At 46.0% G+C, this 14,037-nt stretch overlaps 1 protein-coding gene across 3 annotated transcripts; it reads right to left on the bottom strand.

The window, feature by feature from the left end:
• Nucleotides 1-260: 260 nt before the first annotated feature.
• DYRK2 (dual specificity tyrosine phosphorylation regulated kinase 2) lies at nt 261-13,783 on the bottom strand. 3 transcript variants are annotated; one of them, XM_040491485.1, is made up of 3 exons: nt 13,541-13,783; nt 12,776-12,924; nt 261-5,782 (listed from the first exon to the last, which is right to left on the bottom strand). In XM_040491485.1, exons 1-3 carry the CDS (start codon nt 13,587-13,589, stop codon nt 4,175-4,177), a joined length of 1,806 nt encoding a protein of 601 aa, XP_040347419.1. In that variant the 5' UTR covers nt 13,590-13,783; the 3' UTR covers nt 261-4,174. The 3 variants fall into 3 exon arrangements, with proteins under 3 accessions (XP_040347419.1, XP_040347420.1, XP_040347421.1); XM_040491486.1 differs by lacking the exon at nt 13,541-13,783 and adding an exon at nt 9,206-9,255 and having other exon boundaries at nt 12,776-12,888; XM_040491487.1 differs by lacking the exon at nt 12,776-12,924 and having other exon boundaries at nt 13,541-13,782.
• Nucleotides 13,784-14,037: the final 254 nt, after the last annotated feature.

The raw sequence follows: 14,037 nt of genomic DNA on the forward strand, positions 1-14,037 counted from the left end.
AGAACCTGGCCGCAGAAGCCATATAAAGGAAAAGTAACATAGAAACATTACAGGTGAAGGAATAGGGTATCCTGAGAAAAGCAAGAGTTGCCTGCTAAAACTTTATTCTTACTTAAGATTTGCAAATTTATATTGAACTAACAAAAAAAGCCAACTGTAGCTGACAATGTTTGCCTTCTAAACTCTCTCCAGGCCACCAGACCAAGAATATCACCAGAAAAAATCAGGAGTTAAATTATAGTTAGAAAAGGGGAGAAAAGTAAGGTAGGACATTAAATTTTTATTCTGAAATTATCTCTGGCCACGACAATAAAATGTAACAAATATTCACTGAACAGTCTTACTCCTGTCTTCAGCTGTACAATACATACAGTATCATAGAACTGGCCACTAGGATTAAAATCCACCAGAACATATTTCATGTTAAGTGGCGACAGCAGCATCTCACAGAAATGTTTACATACATATGTACACAGTCCACATTCAACCATTTTCACATATTTTCAGTACACACAGTTGCAGCATATTTCAGTCACGTGTCTAAGATGTTGCTCGATAAAAACCCAAGCCACTGCCTAGACAGAACTGTAGCAGTTGAGCTGAGTATAATTACAATTAATTTTATATATGTCCATAGCAGAGAGATGTACAAGCCCCTAAGAAACAGAGTTGACAAATACTTTTTTTTAAATGCTACCACAGCATTATGTTGGGCGATATTAAAACCTTTACCAACCAAATCAGTTTTTTTTTTTAAGTCTTCTGCTTACCAGAAATATTCTTGATGAGAAAAATTACAAAAATGAATGCTCTCTTTAAAATAATTCACACTTTGAAGATTCCAATATGGCCCAATGCTACTGATGCCTAAAGTGTTGCCTAACCTCCTGATGGGAGTCCTTTAACACGACTCCAAACCACCCATTAAGTTTAAAAGTGGCTTAAGTGCCTTGCACCCAAATTGTAAAAATCCCTGGCCATCCGTACTAGAGCCAGGCACATATAAAAGGAATGCACTTTGGTTCATACCAAATGCCCTGGGATTAATCACACTATAAAATTAAATGGTTTGAGGTAAATTTTTACAAATACAGTTGATTTTTGTCTAGTGTTACCATAACAAAAAAATATCATTTAAAAAATCAGTCTGATGTCAAGATACAACAAAGACCATCTTTAACCCCTTAAACATAAGAATTTCCTGTGTAACTAACCAAATGGTTACCTTTTTCAATGCCTGATGATGATTCACGCCTTATGGTTTCTATTAAGGCCTGTAAGTAACTGGATATTTAAGACAGATATATCTTTGCAGAGCTGGGTTCCATCCTTACTGCCGGGTATTCAGAGTTAAAGAGGCCAAAAAATGCATGCCCTACAACATGGCATTCAGAACAAAAGGCACATTGTTAACACTAAGGGCACAACTTCTCCTCTACTGTTGATCTGCACTGTCCTGCATCACGGTGCTGTTCCCCTGTCGTAGCAACGCACTTAAGAGGTGATGCGCACTGTGGAGGTGCCAGAAACGGAGCCAGATGAGACTGCAACCAAAGACAAGACACTGTGCTAGTCTGAAATCTGAAAACAGCTCAGACATCCCTAGACACTGGTAACCTGTGAGACCGAGGACTGTTTCCAAGCCAACTCCTAGTAGCCTATTAGAGCCCTTCATTTGTTTTAAAATCACAGAGATGCAACGTTTTTCTCTTTTTGATATAAATAAGCCAGAATTTTTTAAAAGCAGCTCTACCACTGGACACTGAACCTAGTGGTTCTTATGAATGAAGTAAATCTCACCGTATTTGGAGGGCGGGGGCATAGCGCTGCCCATTATAGTTTGGCTTCAAAGTTTCCGGTTGCATTTGTGAATATCATCACAAATGCACTGTTGGCATCTTAAGTACCAGTTTTATGTGGTGGGGAAAAGACAAGCAGTACTAGTCCATTTATAAATTTTCACATGTATTTTATAGGGAAATTCCTATCAATGGCAGGCTCAGGTTCACGTAATCCTAAATGTGGAAATGAGGGTGGATATGGAAGAGGAGAACTGCAAGGGAAAAACAGCCTTTATGTTTTTGTTTTAAAGAAGCTAACCAGCATTCAGAGGCGTATGGTTTTACAAAGCCACCATACCAAGTCTTACACTTCTTATGCCTTTTAAGTCAAAATTTTAATAATAAATACACAATCTTTAAATTCTATAAGCCACTGATTGGGGGTATCGTCACATGAGCATCATTTAAAAAGCAACTTACTAACATATTATTGCACTTCCACAGATTACACAGAAATGTGTACAACAGGCTAAAGAATCCGACTAGAGGAAAGAAGCTATAATTTCTAAGTACAGAAGTACAAATTAATTTATCAGTGACACCCTTAAATAGTAAAGCAAATATCAACATCACTATCTTATTAATAAGCTAATCTTATTACTGTTTTTTGGCAAATATCTGTAATATTTCCTGAGCGTTTTCTCCATCAAACGACAAAGCCTCAAGATAAGAGTTTTGTTCAAAACTACTTTCTTTTTTCTTTTTTCCTAAGTAAGAGAAACTGTAGGACTAATACTAAAAGAACTTAACCGGAAACTTTCCTGGCCTCGCTGGGGACCATGCTTTAAGTACTTGTAAATCAATTTACAGGCAATACAATAATATCTGTGCATATAAAAGAGTATTTATCCTAATTTATACTACCCAAAACCTATTGTCCAAACAGGCAAAAAAATCTTTCTATATTAAATTGCACATACTAAAAAATTTCTTCCACGTGCCTTGAAATTGATAAATATCACTGCTCATACATTAGTGATAAAATACTTAATTTTTCACTTTGAAAATAATTATTATTCAGAGACGAAAATATTCTTTTACCTCTCAGTTAACTTTTCCAGGTAAAGTGTCATTCCCACAAATACAGTCAGTGCAATCCAAAAGAAAGTAAAGAGGAATGCGATCCGTGATTTTCCTAATGATGCAAGTAAGTCAAACCATTTAACTTGAGATTGAACTTTTCCTCCTTTAACTACGTTGTTTAAATTGACCTCACTGAAAAGTCACAATGACTTCTGTTCAGCAAGAGGATTTTCAAGCATCTTTCTTTTTAAAGAAAGAGTTGATGCTTTCCCAGGCGAAGAGAACCTTACAGTGGCACCTGAAAAGTGTGAACTCACTCTAACTTGCTAAACCTTCTTTGGAACTATGGAAATCCCCACCTTAAGTAGCTAGGCTGCTGTTCTTTTTTAAACTGGGATATGAAAACAATGGTCATAATCACAGCTGAAATGTCTCTCTTCTGTATTAACAGTCTGGGATATATATGTGAAGGAAGGAAAAAAAAAAAAACTAAATGCAAGCAACAGATGTGTAGTGAAAGAGGAACAGAGAGGAGAAAAGCAAAGAGGAGGAACAGTTTATGGAATACATTTTTGTATTTAGGTGCAAAACCAATTCCGTACTATGAGGCTTCTTTACAAACAGGTCGCTGATCATATTAGAAAATTTGGAGGAACGCACACGTTTCCATTTATCCACCCAGGTCTGCTTGGCCAGCTTTTAGAAAGTCAGAATGCTAAGTGGGCATGTCAACTTGGGGACTTTGTGTTTGTCTGACCACTAGTTTAGGAAAAAATTCTGAGGTCAGTTCTGCTCATTAATCATTTTTGTCCTGGCCATTCTTCTCCCACCCTCACTACCACCCATGTCACTTATGGGAAACGGAAGCAGGACGTGCGACACCTGTGCGTGAACCAGGAGCATGGCGAGGGAAGGGGGACCTTCCGGGGGGCAACTGCCTGGGGGAGAATATACTATGAACCATAGAAACAGTGAATGTCTTTGACACCAATCTGTAAATGCGCAGCAGTCACGAAGTAATCAATGGCCTGCCACTGATGTTTATTACTCTGCCACACTAAATACAGTAAGGCTCATCATACTTGTAGAACACAAAAACAGTTTCAGGAAGTATAAAAACTTAAAGCATTGTCCCCATGTATTTTATAAAAACAAAATGAACAACTTTCTTACGTTAAAATAAGTGCTGAAAAGATACAAATGAGTTGAGTTATTGAGCAAATAAAAACAGGTCTGAGCTACTCCTTTTCAACCCAGTAAGGCTCAGCAACGTCGTATCTTTCAGATTACCCAGCATCAGGGGACTCAGCTCAGCTAACCAGTTTTGGCAACACTGTCCTCTGCTGAATATTCCCATTGGCATCTGTCATCTGTGCCAAATTAGTCCTCAGTTTGGAAGCTGAGCTGGAAGGTGGAGGTAACTTGGAAATGGATGTGATAGCACCAGTGCTCTCGGTTATCCTTTTCACTGACGTCTTCTCCCCAGTGGGAGGCTTTGGCAACCGCCTCCTCAGCCAGGGATGCCGTAAAGCCTGGCCAGGGGTCATGCGAACCGCAGGATCCCATTCTAAACACTGTTTTAAGAAGTCAAGGAAAAGGGGATCGTCACACCCCTTCAGTGCATTCCCCCACTCTCTGCTCTCCGGTGGGCCCCTCAGTTTCCCCCTCCTGGAACGGCCTCCATTGAGAACCACAGAGCCATCTGAGAGTGTCGTGACAGTGCAGTAACGGGGATAACCCTTGGAGCTCACAAAATTTTTGGCTCGTTTGGATGCATCCAGCAGTTTCTGGGAGGGCATGCCCAACAGTTCAATCATACAAGCCAGCTGGTCCCCTTCATCTTCCCCAGGCAAGAGGGGGTAACCGGTCAGGAGCTCTGCTAAAATGCAACCCAGGCTCCACATATCAATGGGCATGCCGTATCTGGCGCCAAGGATCACTTCCGGAGCCCGGTAAAAACGGGACTGAATGTACGTGTAGACGCGCTGATGCTCATAACAACTGGAGCCAAAATCGATCACTTTAATACCACTTCTACCCTGCTGCTTTAATAAAATGTTCTCGGGCTTAAGGTCACAGTGAATTATTCTGTTTTTGTGCAAAGCATCCAAGCACTGCAGAATCGAGTGGGCAAACTTGCGAACCAAAGGCAGGCTGAAGCCCTGGAACTTATTCTTCTTGATGAGCTCATAGAGGTTCATGCTCAGCAGCTCGAACGTCATGCAGATGTGGTTTCGGAAGGTGAAATTCTCCAGCATGTGGATGACATTCATGGTGTTGTCCTTGTCCTGCTTCCGCAGGTGTTCCAGGATCCGAATCTCCTCTGCTGCCTGCCGGTGGAAACGCTTCTCGTTCCGCACCATCTTCAGGGCCACGTGCTGGTGGACTTTGTGGTCATAGGCCTTGACCACCTGCCCAAAGCTTCCCTTCCCAATGACCTTGAGGACCTCGTACCTGTAAGCCACGTGATCGTGGGGCACCTGCACGTATGATCCCTGGTCATCATCATAGCCACCATTGTTGGGCCCACCTGTCATGCCCTGGCGCTTCTTTGCGTTTGGACCCAAGAAGTATATTTCAGGGTAGCTGAAAATCTCGTGGTGTTCAAAGGTGGTTAGTTTTTGCATGTATTGCTTCATTGCTTGTTCGGGTGTCATGGGGGTGGCTTTCACCTTCCCCATGCCTTCCATAGACTTCAGAGAGGTGGAGCTCCCCTGCCGCCTATGGATGCTCTCCAGCTGCCGCTCCGGCACTACCGGCAAGCCCGTCTTACCCACTGTCGTAAGCCCGTTTGGTTGTGTCGTGAGCACTGTCCGCTTGTTACTATTATCCTCAAACAGCTGCTGAACCTGGATCTGTCCGTGGCTGTGGCTGCCGACATGTAAGTGATCGTTCATTGTGTGCTTACTGCCGCCAATCTGGAATTCAGAAAGCAAACGTGAATACAACGGAAGAGGTCTGTCTGTTCGAATGGGGTATTTTTTAAGTCAGCCCCCACCCCACCTTTACAGTCCAAATCAGGTTCGCTAAATGGAAAGAGCTGTACGCCCAGGAGGGACCTCATGAACACCCCGACAGGGAGAGTGGATATGGTGCGGACAGTCTCTGATTAAATAAAGGAAAAAGACTAGTAGACTTGGGAAGGCTACGAAACTTGGGATCCTGAAAAAAGGGACCCCATAAATGTCATACCTACCACACCCCGGATCTTTACAGTAGGTTCCCTGTGGAGGCAGAGGCATCTGTCTTGTTCATTGGTCTACACCTAACACTTAGCACAGGGCCCGGCACACCCCAGGTGTTCCACTCAACCCGTAGGTAAAATGAAACAGGATACAGAAAAAGCTGGAACATGTCATCTTTGTGCTGGCTCCACCTCCTCCAGATCACAGCCCCTTTCACACTTCATTTATTCTCTATTACCACGAGGGCAGAGACCATGGCTGTCTTGTTCACTACTTTCTCTCCCATGTCTAGCTAGTTCGATTCTGAAAACACTAGTGTCTTCCATTCTTGATCTTCTCCACTACTTGGAAAACCGACTACACCTAGGAAGATGTAGTCAGATGATCCACTGACAAAAAAATGTGTACTTTTAGGCTTGAAAGATTCCCATGTGGATATGCATTGTAGAATCTTGTAAACTCCTAATCTATTTTTAAAAAATTTCTGGGCTTCATAGACTGTGATGACCATTTAAGGCCATTCAGCCCAACAAACCAACCACCACAGTTTGGGGCCTTCCTTTGGTCAATGGCTCCACTCTCTTAACAGTGTATTTCTGTGGGCTACTGGGATACTCAGCTTTCCAACAAGGAACACAAAGTAGCGACTTCTATTTCAGGCACACATACCATCCCTGAACATTCTTGTCTAAACAAAACTGATGGTGCAAGCCAAGGGGCCCCCAGTCTTCTACCAAGAATCTGCTTGGGATTTCCTTCAAGTATTATTATTGCAAAGATGTGAGGGGTGAGAGCACTAGCAGCCAGATCCCCTGGGTTAGGAATTCTTCCCAGCCTCAGGCAATCACCCAGAAGTCTTAATGCATCCTGCTTGGTGATTTCTGTGTAAATCTTAAAGATCAATTTGTCATTCACAACCCATCTCATTCACTCAACCGGTATTAGCTAAGGTCTAGGCACAGAAGTGGCAGAGTCCCTGCCCTTTAGGAGCTTATAATCCATTAGCTGAAATCACATGCCAACAGTATTTTTTCTGTTAGTTTCTTTCTGAATCCTACCTTTTGGGCTCTATATACTACCAAAGAATAAAAACAGTCTGTATAGGTAACACAGCAATTCAAAAAATGGCTCAGAATCACCCAGATTATAAACTGAAATTTCAAGTCCTCCTTAGCAGCCGACCAAGACCTTTGAATTTTCTTTAACTGACATGTAGCCTGCACAGTGACTATATAAGGAGTGGGCTTTCTCTCTGCTTGCTTCTAATAAAACAGAGTAGAATACTGTATAGTACCTGGGCCTGTCTGAAGTGTGATTTCCTAGATTGAGAGATTTTACTACTCAGGCCAATTTTTTGAAGACTTCTGATCAAACCCTTTTATTAAAGTCATTGATGATATTTCATGCTAAGTGATCTTTTGTCGGGTAGCTGGACAGGTTATTTTACGCCCATTCTATGCCAAAAGCAGAACAGTCCATAAAAATGAATTAGGAACTCATGAGTATATAGAAAAGTAGTACAGGCCTGTCCACAGCTTTCGTTCCCAAGTCCTACTCTCTGCACCCCTCCTCCCCACTGTGATCTTTCAAGCACCAGGAAATAGAAAGATCTGAAATTTGAAATACCTCTCTTCTAGAGAACCATTCTCTTCAGGGCGGGAAAGAGTGATTCAAAAGAAAAACCCCACTACAAAAAGCATGAGGCTTCACTAGGGACAAAATTAACCTTGAGGCTTTAGGAACTCCTACAAGATAGCAACGCAAAGCATTTTGAGCATCAGAAATTCACTCCAATTTTTCCAACAGCAATCTTAATGTTTTGCACAATTAAAATACAATCACACAAATTTAATTACTAGAGCCAAAGAGGGCTTGACAATTAACTGTCAACTCCTGTCTCTCCGACTGCCTTCTCTCGGTCTTCTCAGCTGTCTCAACTATTAGCTCACTTACCCTTGGATGGGTTCAGGGGTTCCTCAGCATTCAAGCCTCAACTCTCCTGGCCTCTTAATTCCCTTAATTCTCCTTAGTTGATCCTGACCACAGCCAGGGCTTCAGCAAGCACCCAAGGACTGATGAGTTCACAGCTTCACTTCCAGCTCAGGCCTGCCTGATCTGGTCTCCTGAGCCCAGGACCCTTGTGTCCAACGACAGATCAGCCGCCTTCCCCACAGGCAATTCAAACTGAACTCATGATTTTCCTTCCAAAACCGTTTCCTCCTCCCATACCCTCAATTTCTGATAAACAAAAGGCTTCTCTTCCACATAGTCACTCAAGCTTGAACATCTGGAAATCCTTCTGAGTGTCTCCCTCACCTTCTGAGTCCCCAATAAGCGTTGCTGTCTCTCTATCCTACTCCCTCTCCGCTGACCAGGCCTCACCACCCGCCCACTCCTGAGGTCTCTCACTGGGACAACCCAAGCAGACTCCTCACATGGCCCTGTGCTTCTCAGTCTAGAATTCCTCAAATCACCTTCTCCAAAGTACTTAGAGAGTTGTCATTGAAAAGTGTCAATCTGACACTGACCTCCCTTTTGCTCAAGGCCCACATCTGCACCCCATTTCCACAATTAACCCAAGAATTTACAGGCCAGGACACCAGGTTCTAAAATGTAGCACATAAATGTCCTCAGTCCTTCCTTCCAATGTCATCTACCACTGTTACAATTCTGAGAGTAACAAAGCTGGGTTCCCCAAGACCTGTGGAAACACCATGTCCTCTTATGCTCCTCTGCTTTTGGTGAGGTCATGTTTCACAATGGTTACAAGTCGAGGCCTATTCAATTAAACACACGGGGGATGAAGCCTAGCTCTGTCACTTACTAGAAGTGCGACCTTGGGCAATTCATCTCTCGGAACCTCAGTAGGCTTGTCTGTAAAAAGGCAACAGAGCTCCTCATCAGAGCTATAGGATTAAATACGTGAAATAAAATGTATAAAGTGCTTAGTAAAGAAGAGCTGTTATCATCCTTCCCAAAGGCTGCTTGGAATCTCCTTCCTCACTATGTCTCCATGGCAAACTCCCACTCAGCCTTCAGGGTCCAGTTCAACTCTCACCTCTTCTGTGAAACTTCCCCTTTCCTTGCTCTCTTTCAGACCACTGTTAACACCTATTTCATCTTATTGTTAAGTGTTTTAACACCTAATGTACCCACCTGGCTGTGAGCAATTCCAGGGCAGGGTCACCTCTTATCTGTGTAAGTCCCTATTAACATAAACCCAGACATACAGTAAGCACTCGGTAAATATCTGTTGAATGGAAGAACACAGGTCAATAAATCCTTGTTAACTGATACCTCTCTGAATTGTATTTGGGAACTACTCTTGTACCTTCATAAGAACACAGGAAGTTAATGCCCAGGGAATTAGGGATGTCCCTAGCGATCCAAGTCACAAGACATTAGGTTAGGCTCACAGTGCATCAGCAGACTTAAAGGCAAATGATAGCCAGTTAAAAGGTACCTGTAGCAGGTCAGTTAAACACCTAAAAGCAATGTGTGGAATCTTAACAACTTTCCAGCGTTAAGGAGATTCTGTTGAGAGGCTATAGAAAAGAAGGTCTTTGATCTCAAATACTGTAGGACTCGAAAATCACAATGAAATTCAGAAGCGCAATTAGCTGATTTATTAAAAACAAAAGGTGGTGGGAGATTTAGAGGAGCCACGGTATTTCCAGAACACATATGCCAGGCCTACATAACCGTAAGAATATTAAAAGCCCCTTACTCTCAGCCTCTTGAGGTCTGAGCACGTGGCTTATTCCTGTTTGCCACTGCTCATCTAGCATGGTTGTCACATTTAAAAATATACACAGAGCGAATGCAATTGTTAGATATGTACAACGTAGGGGTTAAAACAGAGACCTACACAAGCCTTCTCTGACCATGAAATAGTTCAGTATTAAAAATTATATAAGAACTATAGTCTAACCAGCTTAATCTCTTCCAATAATAAAGTAGAAAATAGGAGACTGTGTTAACATTTTGGAGCATTTGAAAACTTCCCTGAGGTCATCTTAGAAATGCTGTACAGTGTTATGGGAACAGAATTGAGTGCAAAAAAGGTTGGAATTTTGGCTCCTCCTCAAACACAGAGAGCCTGTGTGGCTCTGAGTCAAATATCTACTTTTTCTTCTTCAAAATATTACTATTTTGTTAAATGAGAATACTCATTCTTCTTTTTTTAATCCCAATTATTTTATAAAGGTAAAGCTGGTAACTAGAGACTGCTGTAAACAGTAGAACAGTTATGAAAGTGATAAAATACTAATATTTGGGAATTAAGAAAAGTATATTATTATTTCCAACACAACATCAAAAGAAAAAAAAAACTTGATAGGAATCCACACAGTGACTGGGTACACTATTCAGACAAACAGAAATAAACAGAACAACTACATATACAATAATATATCCATGGAGACAGGGAACAAAAGGGCAATGGACTAAATAAATTCCAAAGTTCATACTCTTTATAATCATATATTTACCCTCCTGTATATACTTTACAAGCGGAAATGTGGACAAGCTCCTGTGACAAGATCATTTTTCTCTCCTTAATACCCTTTTCCCCCTTATTCTAAACCCAAGTGTAATTGCTGTGGAAGGAACAACTAAAAACTTACAAGCACCTGAAAGACACATGGGACTATGGCTCTGCAAAAGTTCCTGCATTTGTAATGAAATGAACACAACTTCCTAGGAGAAGTGATGTCAAGCAAGAGGTAGAAGCTAGGCTCAGGAAGGCCTGGCTTTAGCTCCAGCCTTGATAGGAACTGCCTAGAGAATCTTGACCAAACCAGTTGACCTGTCAGACTGTTTCCTCATCTGTAAAATGAAGGAGTAGAACCAGAAAAATACTGCGTTGTTTTTTTAAAAAAACTTTCCTTTTCTACAAAATCTGCAATGTTGTGCAAATAAAATCAAAACTAAGCCACAATCAAAATCTAACTTTACGCTTTCCAAACCAAGTTTCCAACGATCAATAATAGCACAGGGATTTTAACTGGAAGTTTAAAACAGGTAAATCAGCCAGATACCACAGCAAAACACAAGCATCCATTGCTGAGAGTCCTGAGAAGGAACGTCACATTTTTTCATCTCTGGTGCACCACGGCCTGTTCCTGCAGTGGACACCTTTTGTTTTCTCTAATCTGATTACATATTTCTATTGGAAAAAGGCTCTGATCTAAGAAAGCCCACTCTTGGAATCCAGATGAAAACCTAGTACTTCCTTCCCAGGTCACATCAGGTCACGTGATTACATCCACACACGGAAAAAAAGTGGATGCTGTATTTTAAAATTCTCAGATGATTCCAAACCAAACAAACCAACCAACCCAAACCCCTAAAACTAATGGCAATTCCTCAACTAAAACGTCACTATAACAGGAATGTTCAACCATAAGGTATCAACCAGCCTACTTGACAAATTCTCTTCCACCATCAACAGTGCAACACAGATCAGTTAACTTCTGTGTAATGAATTCTCAGCCCCTGGTCACATGTTTGGAGGGGGGACGGTAGGGAGAAGAAGAGAGAGAAGGGAGGGAGGGAGAGAATGAATATCTAACAGAACAGTTTCCTATAAAACTTGTACCCATCTGTCCAGGTCTAAGGGGAGATACCCCACTGGAGCCATCCTCTCACAAAGTCTCCTCTAATAAAGAAGTTTCCCCATAACACATGACCCTCAGAGCTGCATCTCTGTAGGCTGGAAATGGCCTTTTTCTACAAGAACTCAACTTTCGCTAGGCAAATGAAGCCATATCCCTACCAAGCATCCCTCACATAGAACCACCTTAGGCCATTCCTAGGATCCAATAGGAAATAAGACCTGGGAAACCGTCAGCTCCTCCAGAAGTGCACACCTTCTCTAAGCTGGCAGTCACCTTCCAAGGGCGATCTCTGGGAGCTGAGAAAAGGTACATGCTGAAGTCAAACCCAGTTTGCCAATCTGCAGCCACTGTCCCACGATGGGCTGTCCCCTCCCTCTCCACCTACAGAGGGACCGCAGCACCTGCCGGGTGCCCTTCTCTTCTCACTTCCAAAGCAAAGCCAGCTCTTTCCTTTTGAATAATATCCAAATGCAGAATCCTACAGGGGTGGCTGGTTGTTTTGACTGCTGCTGTGGCTCTTATTTTTGTTAATGTTAATTACGATTTCTGTTGTGCTCAAACCTGTAGCACTCATAAAACATGCTTCCACACGCGGGGGACAATTGGCGGTGCTCCCTGCTGGCTGGAGCCAGGCCTGGGAGGCTCTTTGGGGGATCGATTTTCCGGGCAGGACAGCCTGACTGTCCCCTAACACATATCTGTTCTATAAATACCCACTACCCAGTGGTTGGGGGGAGGGGAGGGGCCGGGGGATGTTTACCCGGTCAAGGAAAGGAGCTCTGGAAAGCAACGACGAAAAAGGAGGGAAAAAAGAAGGAAAGCAGCCAGGAGGAAGTTCCGAGGAAGAGGAGCGCAGGGGTGGGCGGGCTTCGGAGGGGAAGTGAGGGGCCCACGCCACGAATCTTCCTTTGTGGCTGCAGCTCTCGGTTCGCCCAAGTTGCATAGGGTGGCGTCCAGGAGAGGCCACTAGCCAGGGGCGTGGAGATACTCGCACTTCGACCTCTCTCCTCCCGGCGTCAGAACCCCACAAGTCCGGGTGTTTATGCCCCGGGCCCCTCCCGCACCCCTGCCCCCCCCCCCCGCGGCCTCCCGCGGGGCTGGGTCTCACCGTGTGGGCTGCGGCGGCCGCGTTGCTGGCCCGGAGAGGCGGCAGGGCGATCGGGGAGGGCGGGCCGGTCCCCACTCCGCTCCGGGGAGCCCCCGCACCGAGCCCCGGGGAAGCCTGAAGCTGACGAACGGCGCTGTCCCCTCCTCTGCCTGGGAGCCACGCACGGGAGGAGACAAAAGAGGGTCAGGGGGGAGAAAGTCACCCAGAACCCGTCGCCCCGCCCCACCCCTCTGGGTAGCTAACCCCGCTCTCCCTGAGAGAGATACGGGACGGTAAAAACGGGCGTCCGGGGAAATGAAAGGGCGCCCGGGTCACGGATCCCCGGCGCGCACCCCCAGGCGGGGCTCGGGCAGCTGCAAAGTTAAGTCGGGCGCCGGCGCTCGAGTTCGCGACCCCGCGGCGGGGCCGGGCTGGGCCGGGGCCGGGCGGCCCACGTTGCAAGCGGCCACAGGCCGGGAAAGGGGTTGGACCGCCGACAAGGGCGCGACGGCCTGCCTCGCCGGGCCCCGGGCGGGGGCAGGCCCGGGACGGCCCTCGCCGGCCGGGTCGGAGGGCTCCACTCGGAGGAGCCCCGGGGCCGGGGTGCAACAATGAGCGGAGCCGAGGCGAGGGCGCGCCGTCCGCCCCGGGGCCCCGCCACCGCGCAGACTTTGTTCGAGGTCCCGCAGGCAGCGGGCGCCCGCGCCACGAGGGCTGGACCCGGGGCGCGCGGGGTGCCGCCGGGGGCGGGCGCCGGGGGCGGCGTGGCGGCCAGGCCCTCCTTACCGGTCGGGTAGGCGGCGGGAGCGGCGGCCGAAGGTTTCCTGGTTAACATGGCCGCTGGAGAAGAAAATGCATTTCAGGGCTGCCGTCTCCGCCGCCGCCGCCCGTCCTGCTGCTACTTCTCGCGGCCGCCGCCGCCTCCGGGTCGCCCCTCTCGCGGGTCTCCGGCGCTTCCTCGCCGCCTCGCGTCAGCTACAGCCAGACACACACAGTCCGCTGCATCCCCACGGCCCGGGCCCGCCGCCGCGAGTCCCCCGCTCTCCTCCTCGCCGCCGCCGCCGTCCTCCTCTTCCTCGGGCGGCTGCAGCACCCCCCGGCCCGTGCACATGCCTCGCCCTCCCCTGCGCGCCGCTGGCCTCCCCGAGTCCCTCACATAGGGCGCGGGGGAGCGGGCTGCGCCGCCAGGACCGACTCGCTCGGGAGCCTCCTCCCGGGCTCGCGCGCGCGCGCCCCCGCGCACACTCGCACTGGCGCCCGCGCGCGGCGCGGCCCGGGAGGGC

This window comes from Herpailurus yagouaroundi, unplaced genomic scaffold (assembly GCF_014898765.1).
Source record: "Herpailurus yagouaroundi ecotype Mexico unplaced genomic scaffold, PumYag 182, whole genome shotgun sequence".
Classification (NCBI taxonomy): Eukaryota; Metazoa; Chordata; class Mammalia; order Carnivora; family Felidae; genus Herpailurus; species Herpailurus yagouaroundi.

What these genes read in the sequence shown, in the direction of transcription:
- DYRK2 (XM_040491485.1), bottom strand. Translation starts at nt 13,589, where the DNA reads ATGTTAACCAGGAAACCTTCGGCCGCCGCTCCCGCCGCCTACCCGACC. An exon ending in TCCCGCCGCCTACCCGACCG is followed by an intron (nt 12,925 to 13,540) that starts GTAAGGAGGGCC and finishes CGTGGCTCCCAG; the next exon opens with GCAGAGGAGGGGACAGCGCC. An exon ending in CGGCCGCCGCAGCCCACACG is followed by an intron (nt 5,783 to 12,775) that starts GTGAGACCCAGC and finishes TCTGAATTCCAG; the next exon opens with ATTGGCGGCAGTAAGCACAC.